This window comes from Thermobia domestica, chromosome 10 (genome assembly GCF_964235325.1).
Source record: "Thermobia domestica chromosome 10, izTheDome1.hap1.1, whole genome shotgun sequence".
Taxonomy (NCBI): Eukaryota; Metazoa; Arthropoda; class Insecta; order Zygentoma; family Lepismatidae; genus Thermobia; species Thermobia domestica.
Window position 1 is genome coordinate 106,922,827 of NC_137463.1, and position 22,241 is coordinate 106,945,067.

The 22,241-nt window shown below is 35.9% G+C and overlaps 1 protein-coding gene across 1 annotated transcript in view; it reads right to left on the reverse strand.

Annotated features, from left to right (window-relative positions):
* Positions 1 to 22,241, reverse strand: part of ref(2)P (refractory to sigma P) — a 137,903-nt gene that overhangs the window by 85,295 nt on the left and 30,367 nt on the right. Inside the window, exon 2 of the mRNA XM_081728406.1 lies at positions 2,413 to 2,477. Coding sequence (XP_081584532.1) covers positions 2,413 to 2,477 — 65 coding nt within the window. The remainder of the gene's footprint in view (positions 1 to 2,412; positions 2,478 to 22,241) is intronic.

Here is a 22,241-nt window from a genome sequence, read left to right on the forward strand (position 1 = left end):
TTATCAGTCAGGTTCCCGACCCCGTATATCCATGTAATGTAAGTCGCGGCGAACTGTGGCTGTTCACACAAGCTGTGAAAAATACTGTTTGAGTTTCTCCCATCACTTGCATTGCGGTCACACGACGCTTCTGAGTGACAATTCACTTTAATGTTTAGAAGGAGCTGTCCCTGACAGCTTTCCTCCGACCATTCTTCCTCTTCGCCGGTATGTATCTGCCGTGAGATTTGTAGCCCATCATCACCTTAAATACTGTTCCTTGCGACACACCCAACACATTTCCTATTTCAGCCAGGCTCGCCCATGTAACTGGGTGCCAACAATTTGTCTTCTTTGCAAATCAGAGAAGCCACCCAATTTACACTATAGCTGTCAGCTCTGTTCATTTCACACTACCGTTCAACTACGCCTCATATAGTGCGGAGTTTACTCTAACACACACTACCTACAGCCCAGCGTTGCGGTCGCCGCCTGATCGTTGAAAACTCAGACATCTGACGTGTTTCAAACTGCATATGTTTCCATTAAATTAACAAGTATCTGTAGTGTGTATGATACAAAGAAGTCAATCAACAATTCTTATTTGAAACTCATGATCACAGTTTGATTTACTGAGGCAAAGGAAGTCGCTGAAAACCTAAATCGCGATCAAAGAAAAACGAAGAGAATGTCAGGTTGATAGGCGGAAGCTCAGCCGCAAAAAAATGTTGGCACACATTCGCACATAAATGGCTACTAATGGAAACGTATTGCAAAGTTAGAGAGAAGTTAACTTGTATCGCTCGTAAAAGCTCTATAGCATGATGGAGCTGTTATCAGAAGATTGTGATTATAGAGTGAATTATGACGAGCTGACGCTCGATTGGATAAGATTCAGACACAAAATATAGAATGCATTACTGAATCGGGTGATCTGAAATACACTATGAACAATAAATCATTGCAATTGCAATTGTATGTGTCTCAATTAAACCTAATATAATTAAAGTTATTGCTTAATTTGGCTTTTAAATTATATTAAATTATATATGTAAATTACTATATTTACATTTTGATATGCAAAACAGTTGGTGGGGCTGGCAGCTTACAAACTCTTGAATTGCATGGGGCACTATAGCCTCGAAAACTTGGGATTTTAGACACTTCCAGAGAAAAAGCCGCATGGAGAAAGAGTGGGTGACCTGGCTGGCCATTCATTGTTCCCATATCTATAGAGAACCATGGTTAGGGAACAAATTTCAGACAACTGCCATAGAAGCTCGTGCAGTATGTTAGGTAGCTCCATCTTCTTGGAAAAACGTTTCTTCAGTGACTCGAAGGCGGGTAAATGCAGGTGCTAACAAGTTCTCAACATGTAAACGTAATGTGGTCCAGTCTCATTCACATTCCTTTCCCTTTCATCTTCAATCAAGTACAGGCCACCAAATGAAAACACCGCACACCATACTGTTATATTTGAACTTTGCATTGGTCTTTCACGAAATTCTTTGAGGCTATCGGTAGACCAATAAGAGAAATTTTGCTTGTTGACAAATCCAAAAAATGAAAATGAACTTCATCCCTTATCCGCAAATCGTTAACAAGATCTTGGTTCTTATTGAATTAATTACGAAACAGTCTGGTACAACTTCACTCTGATTTCATGGTATTGCTCATGTAGTGCATGAAAATTTGAATTTTATATAGGGATGGAATGGAAGTGGAGATATCTGTGGAAAACTAGTCGAAATGAAATGAAATCTTTGTTTTACGTCCCACGGTTATGCCAGGAAAACTAGTCGAATGCTGGGTTCAGACAGTTCAAGTGACAACGCGTTGTGAAGTGCAGGCAGTCGCGAACTTCGTCCCTGGCTTCAACCTTGCACACGGAGCGAATTGGCCGTACGGTTTCAGGGTTTTATTACAAACGTCTCTCAAGTTGCTTTTGAAGTCTAGATAATATATCCCTGATAGTTTGAGGAAACTATGCACCTATGCTCTTATGCTATATAAGAATGTCATTTTTCATTATTCCTGTAGTAGAAATATAGAAGTTTATTTATATCAATTTTATTTAGAAATGTAGAATTTTATTTAGCATTTAGTTTATTTAGTAAATCATGATTGTTTATTCTTTTCCCCATTCTGTATGTCAATTCATACTAATTGCCTTAAAGAGTTTCGGATCCGACATGCATTGCGCAATACATTACATAACTTGTCTTATTCATATATACAGTACATCCGGCTGTCTGTTGTGGCTTTTGTATTATTAAAATAAATTATCTGTTGTTTTTCACTTAAGAACCACACAGCTTTACTTTTATATTCCCAGAGTAAGCTTAATAGTCAATGGATTTTTTTTTTTTTTTTTATTTTTATTTTTATAAGTTGAACTTGAAATTCTTAGTTCTACTGTAGCAATGCACTTACCTGTCAGATGTATTCTGAGCATCGAGATCAAGGTTATTTGCCACTGGACGAATCACTATAAAGTCCTGAAATAACATAAACACATTTAAAAAAAAACATTCGCTGTTATCATTTTATAATTTCATACATGCTTACATATTCATATATACAGGGGTAAAAGTGGATCTGAAAATGTAGGGGGACGCATGACATCATACCATTCTTCATGCCTATGTTTACCCATTGTAATTTTTTATAAAGTGGGAGACGCCACAGATATTTTCTTCAAGTGATGGAACGGCGTTCCCCCACGTTCCCCCTTACTTTTAGCCCTGCATATATGACATTCTTCTTTCTACTTCAATGACATGTTAATCTTATTAATTATAATTAGAGCTAGAAATCTTAGACAAAACATTTTGGTAAAAGATGGTACAGTCCGCAGCAAAAAAACCTGCAACATGAGCATGTAAGTTTATTGTGAAACTACGCCTAACAACGCAGGGAATCAACATAGCGTCTAAGTGGCACGAATCACCCCAGAGAAACCTCGGCGTTCTCCCCTGTACACTTATTTTGGAGCAAAAGACTTCGTCGTTTCACAATAAACTTACATGCTCATGTTGCAGGTTTTTTGCTGCGGACTGTACAAACTTTTGACTTTAAAAAGCATGGAAAAACGTGCCAATTCTAATGGAAATATTTGTGCAAACAGCACCAAAACTAATTACGTCCTTTACAGTATAAGGACTCAAAATTCACTCATGTATGAACAGGCTGTCTAAAGCAAATTTCAGAACACAATGTTATGAAAGTCACAAGTTCAAGATACTGTTAGAACAGATAGCATTTAATATTTTAATGTCGTCAGTGAGGCTGCCCCTCCGGTCACAAAGTAAACATTTGTAGAAAAAGACTCAACAATACCAATTGGTAATATTGGGCCATGAGTGGTCAGTTTGATGTTACAATTTCCCTTTACTTCTTATTCAATAGTTTTCGTCTAACGAGACTGCACTGAAGCAAAAGTAATGATTTCGCAGTTGTCTGATGTTCCTTGTTTAAATGTTTAAAAATACAGTGAAATGTAGTGTAGTCCTCCACCCCACCCCACCCCCCCCAAAAAAAAGTTTTGAAAAGTGCAAACAGGTGCTATCATTGAGTAAAGGTAAAAAATGGTATTTACATTTAAAAAACTATGCAACTAAAACACAGAACTTATTTTTTTGTCATTTTATTTTATTTATTTATTTTTGCAAGACAAGCTAATTGGGCATTTTAATAGCAAAAAGATAATAAAGTGCAGCACTAAAGATTCCTAGCTCTAACCATAACTGAAGATATTTTGTAAGACATATGACAATACATTGAAATTCCTGGCAGTTGGAAATACATTTTAAAGGCTCTTGTATGTATTGTCGTTAGTAGCAGGGGTAAAAAATGAATCTGAAAAGGTAGGGGAACGGTAGATAGCAGCATGACGTCACGCCGTCCCCCTGCCTATCTTTGCCTATTGTATTTTTTTTTTTTTTAGAAACTGGGGGGACGACTTGGGCGGACGGCGTCCCCGCGTTCCCCCTCACTTTTACCCCTGGTTAGTAAAAAATACCATATTATACTTTATATATATTTCTTGTCTTTCTTTTTCTTTTTATTTTACTATTCATAATTAATACACATGGCTTTCATGTGTGTGGTTGTGTGGTCGCTGGTTCGACTTCTGATGGTTGCAGAGAAGTTTTGATTGTGGTTCAGCAGCACGAGGCCGTAGCGGACTCGTTTCAGACGAGGTAGCGTATTTCTTTATAGAAAGCCAGAAATAGTGACGTTCCACAATGATCATCCAAATAACTCGTCCTAACCAGCCGACATACAAGTCTTTCATAAGCGCAGCCTGAAAAAGGTTTTCCTTTCTTTCGTTCTTTATGTGTTTTAAACGACTGACGTAGGCTATGTACTGAACTTTATTAAACTTCCAAAACTCTGCCACTTGTATCAGTATTTAAAGTCTTATAGAATAACTATATCCCTGTCGACAAGTGTCAAAGCAAAAACAGTAAGAAATACTAGTGTTTTCTACAAGACAAGAAAACCTTATTTCTCGTTTCGTAAATTATTATCGAATTAACAATATTTAAATCATGTTTATTATTCAAGCACCGGTATATTGTGTAATGACTTATACAGGGTGTTTTAAAACAACGCCAACACTTGAGAGGTGATTCCTGACACCAAAATAAGACAAAAAGTATACACCAACCTGGGTGCACAAATGCTTCGTTTCAGAGTTACAGGATGCCGAAAATATGAAAATATGAACTTTAAAGGTCCATAGCTCCAAAACTATGGGACCTGTTGTAGTCGGGTGAAGACTTCACTTACTAGGGATGATTCCATATCGGGACCAAGTACCTGGATAAAACCTAAATATCGTCTGAAAGCTCTTGCCTTGAGAAGTACGAAACCGTTTTCAAATCATGGGCAAACCCGTAACCTGATCATATAAGTGGCCAGTTTGTTGGTGTTTCTGACCATACGTATGGCATATTCGACATAATTAAAAATGAATGTTACGATGCATCACGCGTAAGCGCCTTAGCCCATCATGTTCCTTTTAGGCTCTTTGTTAAAACATGGCTCGGGCAAGGGTTTGATAAAATCACTTTGCACCCAAACGTACCCACTTGGTCAGTGTTGCCAATGAATTGTAAATACAATGTGGCAGATGATTTCTCTACCACTGGATGTATATCCATGTAACGTGGCATAAACACCATTCGTCACTACAGAAAATATATTGTGGGCATATTCCTCTCTCAAGGACCCTAGTTTGTCAGTGTTGCCAGCCAATTGTAAAAATGAGAAGGTGTAAAACAGGTTCGTACGATGAGACGTTTGTACACCAAGCTTGAACTCTTCCAAAATTCAAGAAGTTTACACCATGATACATTTGTCATATTCAAGAAAAAGGATTCCTGTACTCATTCATATAACCATATTATGCAATAAGGTCTCGTCAAAGATGATAAATTAGGTCAATAACCTATCGCGTGATAATATATATTCATTATGTATATTTTTGGCAATGTTTTACTCATAGAAGGAGACAAGGAGGCTCAACTAAATTTACACTAAGTATATATTCGAGTTCTAGAGAATACTTACCGATATTTATTTTATGACAACTCTGAAACTTAAGTGGTGGTTATATGTATCCCTCCCGAAATTTAAGAGGTTGCACCAATGTATCCATGTGTTGTGAAAGAGAATGAGCCCTCCCTATTAAATCATATACCCTTACCCTATTAAATCATATACCCTTATAACATGATAAAGCATGATCAAAGTGGATAAAATAGAACAAGACCATTCGAAATTTGAATTTTGGCAATCTATTACTCCCGAGATGGATCAACGAATCTCACAGAGGTACACTCATGTCCAAAATTATTGTCGCATGTCTATAAATATGTTGTTTTAGGAATATAATTTGATAACGAAATCGTCGGTATTTCTTATAACGTTTGTATGTGTATAATCGGCAAAGACATGTATGTGGAAAATTTCATGTTAAAAGAGCAGTAAATAATAACAATAAAACGAAAATAAAACTTTCTTCTCCATTTAGCAAGATTTTGTTTTATTCATTCTAATTTTCGTATTTATAATTCTTTCCCTATGAAATTTACCACAAAAATACATTTACCGATTATACACATAGTATCAGTATTAAAAGTACCCTGAAAAATTTTTATCAAATTATATTCTTACAAGAAGTCAGTTATAGATATGCGACAATCATTTTGGACGTGAGTGTACATACCTCCAACCTTCACTGCCAGACTAAATTTTTAATTTTAGTGATTTTGGAAATTTATGAGTGGGCCCTTCCCAAAAATAGAAGAAACCTATGTACTTATCCATGTGTTCATACGTATAAAGCATCATGATAGTTGACCTTGGGGGGTTACATTCGAATCCCTCATGCCATTTCAAATTTCTCGTCAAAATATTAAAGTTTGCCTACGTACATTTTTGATATTTTTTTTTATATTAGAAATACACGAGTTGAGCTAACCACATTTGGAGAAGCATGTTTTTTGGGTTTTAGAGAATATTTACCATTTTTTACTTTTTGTCAATTTCTACATTTAATTGTGGTCCTATATACCCTTCCCAAAATTTAAGAGGAGTACATGAAAGTACTAGTGTCCTGTCCAAGAGAATGAGTGCTTTAATTCATCCTATGATAATGTGTTACAATAAAGCATCATCAAAAAGTATAAATTAAGTCAATAATCTACCACATAGTGGAACGTAGTGCTTACATTTATGCTTTTGGTAATTTTTCACCCATAGAAGGGGAGGAGCTGGACTAATCAAATTTACAGGAACATATATTCGAGTTCTAGAGAACATTTATCAATTTTTATTTTTCGACAATTCCAAAATTTAATAGGTGAGGCAGTGTACCACTCCCAAAATTTAAGAGGGGTGTCTCAATATATCGATGCCATATAAAAGGGAATTAACTCCTATATCCATCTATATAATCATATTATGCAATAAAGCCTTATTAAAGAGGAAAACCTTCTCAAATTTGAATTTTTGTCATTTACCCGTAAGACCGAATCGAAATTATCCATATCCCGGTCTCATGTTACTATACCAAATTTTTAAATTGGGCAATTTCCAAAATTTAAGGGGAACACGCTCGTGGTTTGCGTACGCGCCTTCGGCGTGGGAGACCCGGGTTCGGTACCCGACGGGAGCTGGTTCGGATCCCGCGTTAAGCTGTAGGCCACGTTTCATATAGCAGCACTGTTGATAGGGGCGCTGAACTTAAAATCAAATCGAAATTTAAGGGATGTGTTCTAACGTAACCGTCCGAAAATTTGCATAGTGGGCCAAGGTGTCCCTGCCAAAATCAAGAGGAACATTGACCTCTATGACGTAATACTTGTGACCTGGTCACCTGACATCCCTCAGCCAATCAGAGCCGAGTTCAATCAAGTATCCCAAATACAATTCTTGCGCATCGAGCGCACCATATGAGACGTGAAATGAGAGGTTAATGTAGGATCCGACGAACTATGTGAACTCCTGCCGGAAACATATTTTGAATTATACAGTAATCGTATTTCAAGTTAATATGAAAGAGAGAAAAAGTTCGGACAAAATATTGGAAGTGACGGAAAATTTTGCACAGTTAGCAACGATTACAGCGTAAACACAAGTCATCACCCTACGTCACAAACATATGACTATTAGCAGCGCGAGGAGACTAAGCATAAAATCATACGACGTAGTTCTTCTCGGTAGTGCTACATTAAGTTTACAATCAATAAACTTCAATGTAGATATTGTTTTGTTAACCAAGAAAAAGCAAACTTACATCAGCTATGGCATGTTTAGGTATGTTTTATATTCTACGGTGGAAATAAATAGTTTCATGATATGAATCATTTCTAAGCTTGTCTTAAAACGAAAGAATTTGCAAGAGTTTCGTTTTCGTAATCAGATAGAAGCTGCTAGAGAGCCGTGTTCTTATTTCCCAAACGGTGTCGAATCCAGGCTTCTTTTTTTTTTTTTTTCTTCAGACGGAACATTTGGGAACCGAAAGGGGCGGTTTCAAAAGTCAGGGATGTGGCACCAAGGCTATAAAAATTGAGGTATTAGGTTAGGGTGACCAACCGTCCCGTAAAAACGGGATTGTCCCGTTTTTTCACTACCATTTCCGGTATCCCGAAAAATTCTCCCGGGACGCCAATTCGGTACATACACTCGGTACAAAAAACTTTCGAATCGCTAAACTTTCCTAATTTACATTATTTTTTCTAAGCTATGTGATTATATTGGAATATGTCTAATTACTGAGCAACGTCATTACGAAGTTTGCGATATTGAATGTGGTGGCTGCACTGTTTTCCCTCCTAACCCTCCCCTCCCCACTTCGTAGACCACAGTGCAAGGGGCTGAAAGTCTTATGAAGAACAATGTAACCTGATTTTACTTTCTGTTTGGGCGCATTGAGTCGCTGTCATCAGTACAGTACAGTGTTTCCGTAATTTGACTAACAAGGGGAACAAAGGTATAGAACTATAAAAGTAAAAGTAAAAAGAAAATCAGTTGTAAGTGAAATAATGTTTAAAAGTAAGAAAATGCAAATAAAAGGAGTTGGATTCCGATGCTGAGAGTAATGATAAATCTTGTCGGTGACAGATTTGAGCGCTCATATATTTTTAGCAATGTTTTCAAATATATCATTTGTTGTTAGCTGCTGATAGTTACTTGTTACTGTATCTAATTAATTCCACAACCTTTTCAATAGATTTTAAAACGAAAAAGTGTAAATTTGCCCTTTTTGTGAGAGATACATAGAGAGAGAGAGAACGGAGAGTCTAAAAAATATTTTTAGGGGAGCAACCTATCCAGAAATAAAAGGTGTCCCGTTTTTTCTAGTTGATGATTTGGTCACCCTATATTAGGCCCTTATCCAAGGGTCTTGCCTATACAACTCTGTGTTCTCACCAGGGCCGGCGCTAGCAGTTTTGCCGCCCTTGGCGGTACTTTCACATGCCGCCCCTTTAATCCGCAAACCTTATTTTGAAAGAAAACGTTCAAAAGTCACGATAAACTAATATGCCCCATTTAAAAACATGTATGAAATGGAAAAGTGAACAAAAAATTGAACTACCTCTCTCGAATGCTTACGTAATATTTAAACGACTCCGTCCGTACATGACACAATATTCAGTATGCACAATTTCGTTGTATATCTGTGATGTGAAGCAGTGCATACAGAAAACAAAATTTTTAAAAAATGATTTAGTCAAGACCAAGAATTTTAATTTTTAAGCTTACTTTATATCAAAACACAATGGAGATACATAAATTTAACATAACAGAAGGTAATTGAAAGAAACTTTTCTTGGTTTGATGTGAGCAAATTCCTTTATCACATTCGCGTAGTCCAATGTTTTAGCCATGGCTACACCACTCAAGCGTGTTTCAGGCATGGAAGAACGTAGATGGCTTTTAATAAGCTTAAGTATCGAAAAACTTCTTTCTTCATTTGCCACTGTTCCGATAAGATTAACAAAATCCTTAATTGGACATTGGGAGCAAAGTTATGTTTCTTAATTAATTATGTTTATTAATTTTAAAGTCTGTTTTGGTGAACTTTTAGGCTTAATTATAGCAGATAACACTTTCAGTTAGTCTTTCGAATCAAATCATGTTTTCATCTTTCCATTCTTCGTGTGTTAAAATGATGGCAAATTTAGTACACTTTTCACACAAAAGTTCAAGTGGTATATCTTGAAAACTACTTATATCGTAAAGAAAATCGAAATACGGTACTAGCTGTGATGTATAAGTTGCTCAAACCTTCCTCTTAAAGCTAACACAATTACATCTAGAACTTTGTAATATAAATCGATCTTGTATCTGGTGGATCTTCAATAGCTTCATACTCTGCCTCGTACTGAAACTGTGTCTCCTTCTTTCGACTTCGAGCTTGTACTGAATTACCTATCCCTGGATCGTCCATATCTAATGCTGATGTCAACTCCATCGCATCAACTAAGTAAAATTGAAACTTTGCATCATTTCTGCACCTCTCAAAAAACTCAAATACATTTTTAAGAAACCCCATTGCATCCAACACATGAGAATCAACGGTTTGGAGACTTTGCTTACTATGTTTATGTGGAGTAAAAAATCATATCAGATAACGAGTCGAGCAAAAGAAAGTAAAGTCAGGCAGCTGGTTTACTATACATAGAACATGGTGGGCGACCATTTTATCTGCCTAGGTATTCTGTTATCGTTACTTATTTTAAGTAACGCATCACAAACCTCCCCTACTTGACATCTAAGTGGAGTCAGAACATCAATTCGGCTCTCCCACCTTGTGGTGCTTAAAGTGAGACTGCTAATATGTTCCTTTAGTATAGCCCAACGTTGAACTGACGCAGAAAAAGTCATAAACTTTTTTAAGTATACAAAAAAAAAAAAAAAAAAAAAAAATGAAACAGGGTACTGAGATGATGCGGCTGCATCGTTAACGACAAGGTTTAGTGAATGACTACTGCAAGAAACATAGAAGGCTTGGAGATTTATTTCTAAAATTCTCTTTTGAATACCGGAATGTTTGCGTTTCATATTGGTACCAAATCATATCCTAGATTCCTCATGTCTTTGATAGGAATGTTCATTTCCTTTAGCTGTTTAATTATTACTTCTGTCAGTCCTAGACCAGTAGTATCTGTTACCGGTACGAAACCAAGGAAGTGTTTGCAAATTTTACAAGGCATCCTCCATTATTGTTTGTAATTTGTACAAAACGAACGATTATTGCCATTTGTTCTGTACTAGAAATATCTGGCGTACAGTGTAGTATTATATTGTAATATTTTGCAGCTCTCAACAAAGACAATATTTTGCTTTTTATTTCACTAAAAATTTGAATAATTTCATTTTGGACATTTTTCCTAAGTAATTTTGGTATTTATTTTGTCCTGCGTTGGTTCTTTTAATGTGTTGACGCTATCAAACTTTGCAGAGAATTCTACCAGTTTAGAAAATTATCATTATTACTTGTGTAAAGTTTATCTGATGTTCTGCGTAACGGAAAGTTTAGCATAAGTTTATCTGATGTTCACCTAAAAACTATATTATTGCAACTAGTCGTTCTGTTACGTTCTTCCAATGTTGTGTTTCGGCAGTTGACATTTTCTAGTGTTTTTCCTCAATTGGAAGACCACTCTTCCGTCTTATCGAAAGCTCCATCCACCTTCTTTGCAACTCAAAGTGAATGGGATACCTATCATGACTAACCAAAACTTCAGAGGTGTGGCGCCAATTGTTACAGCCATCAACTGTGAAAGATACTATACTTGTGGAAAATAATTTGCAACAAAAACAGAAAACAGTATTCTTACTTTCGGAATAAACTAACCACTTTCTGAACACAGTTTCACCATTATATAATGTGTACCAAATTTCACAAAATTAAATCCCCACGTTAAGCGGGTTTGCATATTCAGGCTCCTAACTATGAAAACATTTACGCTCAGTCCAACCTCAATCATTTCACGAATTCAACCTGTTTTACGCATGTTATTAGGACATAATATCGATTGTGATTTATTCTAAAAACACTTTTATACATTGCAAGAGCTGTAACGTCCAAATATTTACTGAGAACTCATAGTCGTATCGGAATAAACAAAAGCGAGTATGGAACAGTAAACTGCTTTCACAAAAGGAAAAAGAACATGTGCAAAAGGCCTGCAAAACGGTCGAGTGGTTTGGGTCGATACACTACCAATCACATGTTTGTGTGTTCAAACCCTGTAGCAAGTCGTTTCTTTTTTAAGTGTCTTCCTATTTTCATCCGAAGGCTGAAAATATTTCTTTGAGTAACTCATTGAAAACTTCTTTTGTTTCAAATTCGATTAGAACGGAATGTTATATGAATTGCGAATCTTAAATCCATAGCTAAAAAAAAAAAAAAAAGGTATACTCACTACTCTATTATCCTCTGATTTGTGACGAAAAACTATTTATAAACAGTGGTGACTTCAGAAAATTATCCTCGGGGGGAATTTCAATATGCGGGTGGAGGGCAAACATTGGTAGTCCACATTGAGCGCGATCGAATATATGGTCCTGAAGGCGGAAATTTTTTAGCTCGAGAGGGGTCTCAAATTCTCCCTCAGATTACGTCCTGAAAGCATCATTGCTTAAAAGCTTTTCGTAACAAATATAATATTACACTTGTTTCTCGTACTACATTTAGAATTGGTAAAATCATAACTTATAGAGGATTATAATAAAAGCATAAAAATTACAATACCGATCATGTATAAATTATCCTGTAAGTTACCAACTTTGGGTCAGATTAAAACTCAAATATTTGTTTTCGAATTGCACTTAGAAGTAAGTCCTCTCTATATAATCCTGATTGGAAAGCCATGTTTAACACTAATTAATTAATCAATATTTATACAAATATTTTTTTTTTACTATTTTTACTATTCAATATTATATACACTTCATTTCCAAAATCAAAATCTCGAAAATGTATATTGTACGAGTGCAGACTCGCAAATAAATGATTATTTATCATATATATTGGTCTCTATTCGAAATTCTATTTAATCGAATCCGACAAGAACACAGACAGAGAAACGTCGAGAACAGGTGAAAAAAGAGAGAAAAAGACGTTGTACCCGGCGGGCACTCGAAATAAGTTCGAATGGTTCTTTACAAGCCGAACGCCTTAGACCACTCGGCTATGGTAACAACTAGTGATTGTAGCAAAGGCTTCGAGTAGTAGTTCTTATTACAGAATAACATTTTTCTATTGCCGAAAATTTAAACCTAATTTACTTTGATATAATATATTTATTAATTTGTTACATGAACACGTTTTCGTTACTTTGATGAATGATGTATGTTGTTGATATAGATTCTATTACACATTCTTTCGTAAATATTATAGAAAGTATCAGGGTTATTTATGATCTTTCATGGAAATTGACTGGCGCATGCGCAGCACACAGACAGTTCAATTGGAAGGCGAGGAAGGAAACGCTAACAGACTGTTAGAATGTTTCATCGCTATGAAGTATAAAGAATAGCTAAAATATATTTTACGCTTGTCATTGCGTAAAGAATCACCAGGTTAATGTTTGTCCAAGTTCTCACTAATCAACTGGACTCATGCAAAATAATTAATATTGTCATTACTGCACAATATGAAGAATAAAGAACGTATATTACACCAAATTATTCTCGAATTCGAACTTAGCTAAGGGAGGGACAATAAACAAAATTTGATTTATTCATTAGAATTGAGATAATTCAATGAAACTAGAAATTACACAATCAAAATGAAAAATATCGTTAAAAAGACAATAATACTTTTATCCGAGATGTGAAATATAGTTATTAATTAACTGAAATGAAAGTAATATTGGGCATGATATAAAGTAAGGAAAAAAAGTAAATGTATTCTTAGAAACGTTCAAAGTAAATTCACAAATACTTTTTGAAGATATACTACTCTTCCTTTACGTTTTAATGAACTAATAAGTAAACAAGCAAAGGAAAAGAATGAAGAACGAAAGTATTGCTCTTGAAAAAAATATAATAAAGAAATGAAACTTAAATAAATGTTTACACAAAAAAATAACACACTAGTACTTCGTGTAGTCACCTCCAGAGTCAGTAACTTCGTGTAGTCACCTCCAGAGTCAGTAACTTCTTGAAGTCTGGAGGGGATACTAGATACAAGTCTCGAGCAATACGACGGTGTGTCACGAAAATGTTGCCACAGTTCCATAACATGATTTTGAAGAAACGTTTGGTCTCTGTTTTCACGTCTCTCTTCCCATTCTTGCACCATGTAGGCCCACAGATGTTCATTTGGGTTCAAATCTGGGGATAGAGGGGGCCACTCAATACAAATTAACTCTGGATGATCATTTAGCCACTCTCGTGTTTGCCGGGAAGTGTGAACAGCACTGTTGTCATGCATAAATATATATTCTTCCTGTTCGGGGAAGTTTCTTTCTAAGGACGGTAGCAACGTATTTTCGAGGATATTAATGTAAACACTGCTGTTCATTCTCTCAGGCACCGCAACTAAATCTCCAGGACCAGCAGCCGTGATGTATCCCCAAAAGTGTGCTGACATTCGTCCTGAACAAGAAGTTATGATAATATTTTGTTCAGCATACCTGGTTCCGCGCGGTCTATACAATATAACTCTGAATTGTTGGTTAAACTTGAAAACCTTCTCGTCGGTCCAGATGACTAAGTCCCAATATGACTGAGGTTGGGTTATGTTATTCTGTGCCCATTCCATTCGTCTGGCCTTGTGAGTTTCAGTCAGGAGAGTCTTCCTAGCGGGTCTTGAACAGTGTAGACCAGCCCCCAATAATCTTCTTCTTATTGTTTCGTGAGAACAATTATATTCTCTGGCTTTGTCCAAGAGGATTGACGTGTGGCATAGAGGTCTGTTGATTACTTCTGTAACTAAAGCTTGATCTTAAGCTGAAGTTGTCACTTTTGGCCTTCCACTTCTTGACCGAGACCTGAACCATTCACCACCTTCTTCATGTCGCTGAACCCATTTCTTGACTGTTTTCTTGTCACATCCCAGATCTCTAGCAATCTGAGGCACAGTTTGTCCCATTTTTGCTCGGCCTATGATTTCTCCTCTCAGAGCAACAGACAGTTCTCCACAGCCTTTAGAGCGAGGCATTTTGAGAACCTGTTAGAAATTTGCGTTCTGGCGTGTATGACAAATGTCGGTAAAGTGCATCTTTCTGTTTCTACTGCGCATGCACCAGTCAATTTTCATGAAAGATCATAAATAATCCTGACGATTGCTGTAATATTTATGAACGAATACGTAATAGAACCTATATTAACAACATCATTCGTCAAAGTAAATAATACCGTAAACATAAAACAATTTCAACAGACTATTAATCAGGCCAAAATAGGCTTAAACTTCAGAGAATACAAAATAAATTTCATAGGTAACAAAAGATTGAACATGAAACACGCTTACTATATTTTCAAACTTGTCACATTAGCCGAGTGGACTAAGGCATTTGGTTAGAGATTCTGAGGCAACATTCAAGAGTAGTTCGAATCCCACCACAGTACAATTTGATTTTACCTCTTCTTGACGTTTCTGTTTGTGATCCTACCAGATTCTATTAAATATAATTTCGTAATACGCTAAAATATACGTAATATTTGAAGTTCTTAACCTCCCATTTTTACATTTTTCAAACTCAGTTGAGAAGAAAGAGGGAAAATGAAAGTACAAAGATTTACAATAATTACTTATCATTTACTGTCATTGTAATTGTGGATATTTTATTTATGAAAATGTATAATTAACAAAAATATATTTAGTAGGTCACATGTCTCCATTTTTCGATTCTAACTTGAAAGTTACAGTTTAGGCGGTGACATATCGAAGACCCAGGGGGTTGAGGGGGTTGTAACCCCTCCCATTGAAACTTTTATATTCTATTGAAATAAAAAGTGTCTCAGTTTATAATCTTGGAAAAGCAACAATCACTGTATGTGGAGGACGGTTTATTTATACTACGATTTATCACTTCCAAATGTGTAGAAGATGTGACTGGATATTGTGTATAATCTTTGAAGAAATATAAGACAACGAAGGGACTTCGTAAATCCTTCACGCCACCCCAGGAGGAGGAAGTGCGTCCCGCCGTCCCTCGGTTGGGAACTACTGCTTGCGAGGGAAACATTGTAACAGTGTGTAAGCGTTACATTCCTCGCCTTCCAATTGAACTGTCTGTGTACTGCGCATGCGCCAGTCAATTTCCATGAAAGATCATAAATAACCCTGATACTTTCTATAATATTTACGAAAGAATGTGTAATAGAATCTATATCAACCACATACATCATTCATCTAAGTAACGAAAACGTTCATGAAACAAATTAATAGATATATTATATCAAAGTAAATTAGGTTTAAATTTTCGGCAATAGAAAAATGTTATTCTGTAATAAGAACTACTACTCGAAGCCTTTGCTACAATCACTAGTTGTTACCATAGCCGAGTGGTCTAAGGCGTTCGCTTATAAAGAACCATTCAAACTTACTTCGAGTCCCCGCCGGGTACAACGTTTTTCTCTCTCCTTTTTGTCACCTGTTCTCGATATTTCTGTCTGTGTTCCTGTCGGATTCGATTAAATAGAATTCGAAAAGAGACCAATATATATGATAAATAATCATTTATTTGCGAGTCTGCACTCGTACAATACACATTTTCGAGATTTTGATTTTGGAAATGAAGTGTATATAATATTGAATAGTAAAAATAGTAAAATAAAAAAAAATATTTGTATAAATATTGATTAATTAATTAGTGTTAAACATGGCTTTCCAATCAGGATTATATAGAGAGGACTTACTTCTAAGTGCAATCCGAAAACAAATATTTGAGTTTTAATCTGACCCAAAGTTGGTAACTTACAGGATAATTTATACATGATCGGTATTGTAATTTTTATGCTTTTATTATAATCCTCTATAAGTTATGATTTTACCAATTCTAAATGTAGAACGAGAAATAAGTGTAATATTATATTTGTTACGAAAAGCTTTTAAACAATGATGCTTTCAGGACGTGATCTGAGGGAGAATTTGAGACCCCTCTCGAGCTAAGAAATTTCCGCCTTCAGGACCATATATTCGATCGCGCTCAATGTGGACTACCAATGTTTGCCCTCCACCCGCATATTGAAATTCCCCCCGAGGATAATTTTCTGAAGTCACCACTGTTTATAAATAGTTTTTCGTTACAAATCAGAGGATAATGGAGTAGTGAGTATACTTCATTTTTATTTTAGCTATGGATTTCAGATTCGCAATTCATATAACGTTCCGTTCTAATCGAATTTGAAACAAAAGAAGTTTTCAATGAGTTACTCAAAGAAATATTTTCAGCCTCCGGATGAAAATAGGAAGACACTTAAAAAGGAAACAACTTGCTACAGGGTTTGAACACACAAACATGTGATTGGTAGTGTAACGACCCAAACCACTCGACCGTTTTGCAGGCCTTTTGCACATGTTCTTTTTCCTTTTGTGAAAGCAGTTTACTGTTCCATACTCGCTTTTGTTTATTCCGATACGACTATGAGTTCTCAGTAAATATTTGGACGTTACAGCTCTTGCAATGTATAAAAGTGTTTTTAGAATAAATCACAATCGATATTATGTCCTAATAACATACGTAAAACAGGTTGAATTCGTGAAATGATTGAGGTTGGACTGAGCGTAAATGTTTTCATAGTTAGGAGCCTGGATATGCAAACCCGCTTAACGTGGGGATTTAATTTTGTGAAATTTGGTACTTGTAACAGTTATCTGTGAATTGACGGCTTAAATTGTATTCTGGAATGAATAGAAAGACACTTTAATAATATTACCCACCCTAGCTGAAAATTTTATCTTCGCCACTGCAAGGGAAAAATTGAACGAGATACATGTGACTAGTAGTTTGATAATTGAAAATGGAGGGGGGGAAAACTCTGAATTTCCTGAGTGAGTATTTTCCTGAATGTAAATGAAGCAAGTTCAATTATATTCTCAGGTGAACACAATTTTATTTTTCCATGTGGGCCTATTACGAAGCATTATATTTTGATAGTATTCTTTCCTTTTTCAAATTTTGCCGCCCATTACACTTGCCGCCCTGGGCGGTGGCACGGCTCGACCCCCCCTCCTCGCGCCGGCCCTGGTTCTCTCAGGAATTCTGCGAGGCCCAAGTTTCTCTCTATATGACTGGATTGACCGATCCCAAACTCCAAAAGCAGTCCACAATTTAAAAACTGAACAGAGTGGCCGAAAATGTAAGCATCCAAATTACTAATCAGATACCCATCCAATGTTTAAAATTAGACGGAATACATCTTTCTTTTGTTCATGTTGTAATGGATGTGTTCTTAGAAGCTTAGTCTACCAACAGCAAATCAGCAAATTTCGTTGAGATAACTTTGAGAAATCTATAATCTTAAAACCTGGCTAACACCGATACTCAGACATTATTAGACCGGCAATCGTAAAATCTGTCTATCGCGGGTGTGAACATCTCTAAGGGCACATGAATTTACATATTGTTCTTTCACAATTTACATTATCATTAATTTCTCATCGTTCCTTTAGTCTAAAGGGCAGAATAATATGATTAAAACTTGAAAATAAAATTAATATAATCCTAGAATACAATACTCAAACACAGTGGCGGCGTTAAACATCAAAACAGGGAACAATTTGTCATTATAAAAGAGAAGAAGAATTGTAGTTAAATACCCGAGGTAGTGATGATTTTAGCGACTGTCCGGGCCAAATTCCTCCCCCCTTCCCCGGAGCTAGGATATTTCTTTCAGGTCATTTCTCTCATTGAACCCAGCTATGTTCACCAGTATTTTTGCAGTACTATTTTCACTCCCCGTTCACTCAATTCGCGCATCGAAACGGTTAAAAGGGTAAATAGAATATACCTAGATTTTGGGGTAATTCAAATTCTGGTCATACTGTAGTTTCTATGGATGGCAACACTGAAAATTCTTCAGATTCGTATTTTCGGGTGTAGAATAACATTATCTATTATTGAGGTAAGTTACATTACATTATCTCTTTTCATTTACGAAAAACTGGCAAAAGAAAAATTGTTAGCTTTTGAAAGATATTTAGTAATATGTCCCCGCCATAAGGACCACCATCTTTTAGTTCCATAGAGTTGCTAGCACTGTTGCCACAGTCCTAGCTCCGGAGTGGGCTGAAAAATAGTACCAAATTGGAACAAAAAGGGCTGAATTTATTATTTTATACCTATGTAATATATGGCTATGTAACACGAAACTAAAAGAGGTAAAGTTCTAGAACCCCCCAGTAGGATAGGGGCATCTTTTCGACATTCATAAATATTCATGAGTGTCGATATTTCTGACATTTTAGCAGTTCCTAATGCACGTTTGAAAAAAATGGATACACCCTTTTACGCATACTAATGACACATAATGTATGCAGGTGCGGCCGGAGGTTGTATAAAGAACATGACATATAATAAATTAGTTTCCGGTGAAAAGAAATGTTAATTGGACAAGCAGAATACAGAAAAGATCTTTCGGAAATAAAATATGCAGATCACACACGTAGAACAAGGTAATTCATTAATATGCAGCACATGTAACGCGGCAGCTGCTGTTGGAGAATATGCTAGAAATTTTGATCGTCGGAATGAGTGAAAGAAAGTACTAGAAACTTCCAGATCTTTTTCTAAGCTTATTATTGTTGGAATAGGGGAAAGAACACACTCGAAACTTCTGGAAAGATTGAAGAGTATAAAAAATACTGATGCATTTGCATGATGTGTATATTTAGAAAGAATACAGCAGGAACATCAAGTGTTAAGTTTGCGAAGAAGATATTTTACTACTAGGAGAGATTGGAAGATTGGTAAGTAATAACGTTGTAGTTTTCTTGTATTATACTTGTTTACTTTTATATGGGAAAGGGACATATTGTAATTGTTTGGAGTATAAGGGGGACGGAACTGTTTGGTTTTATCGGGAATTGATTGCGGATTTTCCGGCATTGAAAATGATATGACTCGGTGTACTTTTATGGAATTATAACGTGACTAAGATATAGTATAATGTAATATGGAGGGTAGATGGAATCATCATTAATGATTGCACCGGGAATCGAACCAGAGCTTTTCCACGTGAAAAGCCGTACGACAAACATTTTGCTTAGCAGATGTTGTTACTTATATGTAGCTATGAATTGTGTAAGACATAACAGGTATATAAAAATATATTGTACAGAAAGTTAGCAGAATGCGCCCCGGGACTCGAATTACTATTCTCCCACGTGGAGAACCGTACGACAATCATTTTGCTCGCAGTGCGAACTTGTTACTTATATATAGTTATGAATTGTGTAAGACATAACAGGTATATATAAATTATATTGTACAGGAAGTTAGCAGAATGCACCCCCGGGAATCGAATGAGTATTCTCCCAGGTGGAGAACCGTACGCTAAATTTTATGCTTGAAGTGTGAACTTATTACTTATATGTAGCTATGAATTGTGTATGACATAACAGGTATATATAAATTATATTGTACAGAAAGTTAGCAGAATGCGCTCCCGGGAATCGAACCAGGGCTATTCCACGTGAAAAGCCGTACGATAAACCTTTTGCTTAGCAGATATTGTTACTTATATGTAGCTATGAATTGTGTAAGATATAACAGGTATATATAAATTATATTGTACAGAAAGTTAGCAGAATGCGCCCCCGGGAATCGAACCAGGGCTATCCCACGTGGAGAACCGTACGCTAATTTTTATGCTTGCAGTGTGAACTTGTTACTTATACATAGCTATGAATTGTGTATGACATAACAGGTATATATAAATTATATTGTACAGAAAGTTAGCAGAATGCGCCCCCGGGAGTCGAACCAGGGCTATCCCACGTGGAGAACCGTACGCTTGCTTGCACTGTAGACTTTTCTCAGTTATAAATGGTATATTTTACAAACTTATATTGGATAGGTAGTTAACAGAATCTGCACCGCGAATCGAACCATGGCTCTCTTACATGCAAAGCCAATATTTTTGTAATTTGAAAAGTCGTAATACGGTAACTAATTGCATTTTTTCTTTTCTGTTTTAGGTGCTGAAGCAAATAAGTGATAGAATCGAGAAAAGCAGAGAGCACGAAAGACGTGGATTGTAATTGGATCATCACTTAAACAGAGATAAACTAATATTTGGTAAGTATTATTATTATTATTATTATTATTATTATTATTATTATTATTATTATTGTAAACTTTTGTGTTTTGTTTCATAAACGATAGTGTAACAATGAGGTTATATGGCGACAGAAAGTTTAACGTTACCGCAGATTGAACTTAAGGGTTTTTCATGTTGAAAGCTAATGCAATAAAAAGAGACCCGAGATTGTTTGAACATATTACCCAGGGCGAAATGTAGTAGTGAAGTTGAAAGGGAAACTTTATACGTATATTTTGTAATTGGAAGTCGTAATACAGCAAGTAACTAATTCTTAATTTCTTTTATTGTTTTAGGTGGTGAAGGAAATAAAAAATCTTAATAGAAATACTGGAGAATAAACCTTATTTTCCTGAATTGTTTGCTGTTGAAATACAGCGGTGTTTTTTTTTAGTGAAAAGGAGTTATAGATTGGTTTTAAAACATGGATTCAATGAAACCGTTGGATCTTAGTACAAGAGGTGAAAGTGATTTTACAGAATTGTCATCTTTGCAGGGAACAGAGGTTTTATTCCAACCGGTGGTGATTTCGCACTTTCCACCACTGGAAACAGAAGTTACCCCGGCCAACTTGGATGTATTACCGGAAACAGAAGTTTTACCCAACCGGTGGTGAGCCCGCAACCTCCACCACTGGAAACAGAAGTTACTCCGTTTAAAGTGGATGTATTACCGGGAACAGAAGTTTCATCCCAACCGGTGGTGAGCCCACAACCTCCGCCATTGGAAACAGAAGTTTTCCCGTTACTTGATGTTGAAAACGAAATAGAAGAATATCCCCCTACACCTTCACCAACAGTGAGTAATTCCCCGGTGCAGAATTGGGAGTTGGAAGAATTTTTGAAGTTACTATGTGAGTGTACTGTGGAACGTACATCATTGGATTGTATAAATGAGTGTATAATATATTGGAAACCAGACGATATTTGTATTTGTATTGCATGCGGTTTTTTGGAAGGTGGACAGTTAAAGCATGATTGTTTGATGTTGGATACGGAATGTATTGAACGGAAAGCTATAGAAACCCTAACAAAACTTGAGGTTCGTAAAGAATTATTATCAATTTACAGAAAAAAGCATGGACATTTGTTTTTGATTACATGGAACTTTATTGAACGTTTCCGAGATCTTGTGTGTGACTTTGAATACAGGCCCACTCTATTAAAAATTTTACTAGAAAAAGATTTTGGGAAGTATAGTGATATGGTATAAAAAATGTACAAGAAGAATGTACAAAAGTACGTTAAAAGTAAGCTTAGTGTGAGTAAAAGATTTTTATATTGAAGCAGAGTGTAGAATATATTGCCAATAACAATAAGACAAATATATATTTTGCATTTATGTATTTTATTATAATGGAATATAAGTTTATGGAGTATATTTGGAAAATAATAGAACACACATCATGATGTTATATTAACGAATTGTTTCTTGGAAAAGATTTATTTTGTATTGCCTTGAAACAT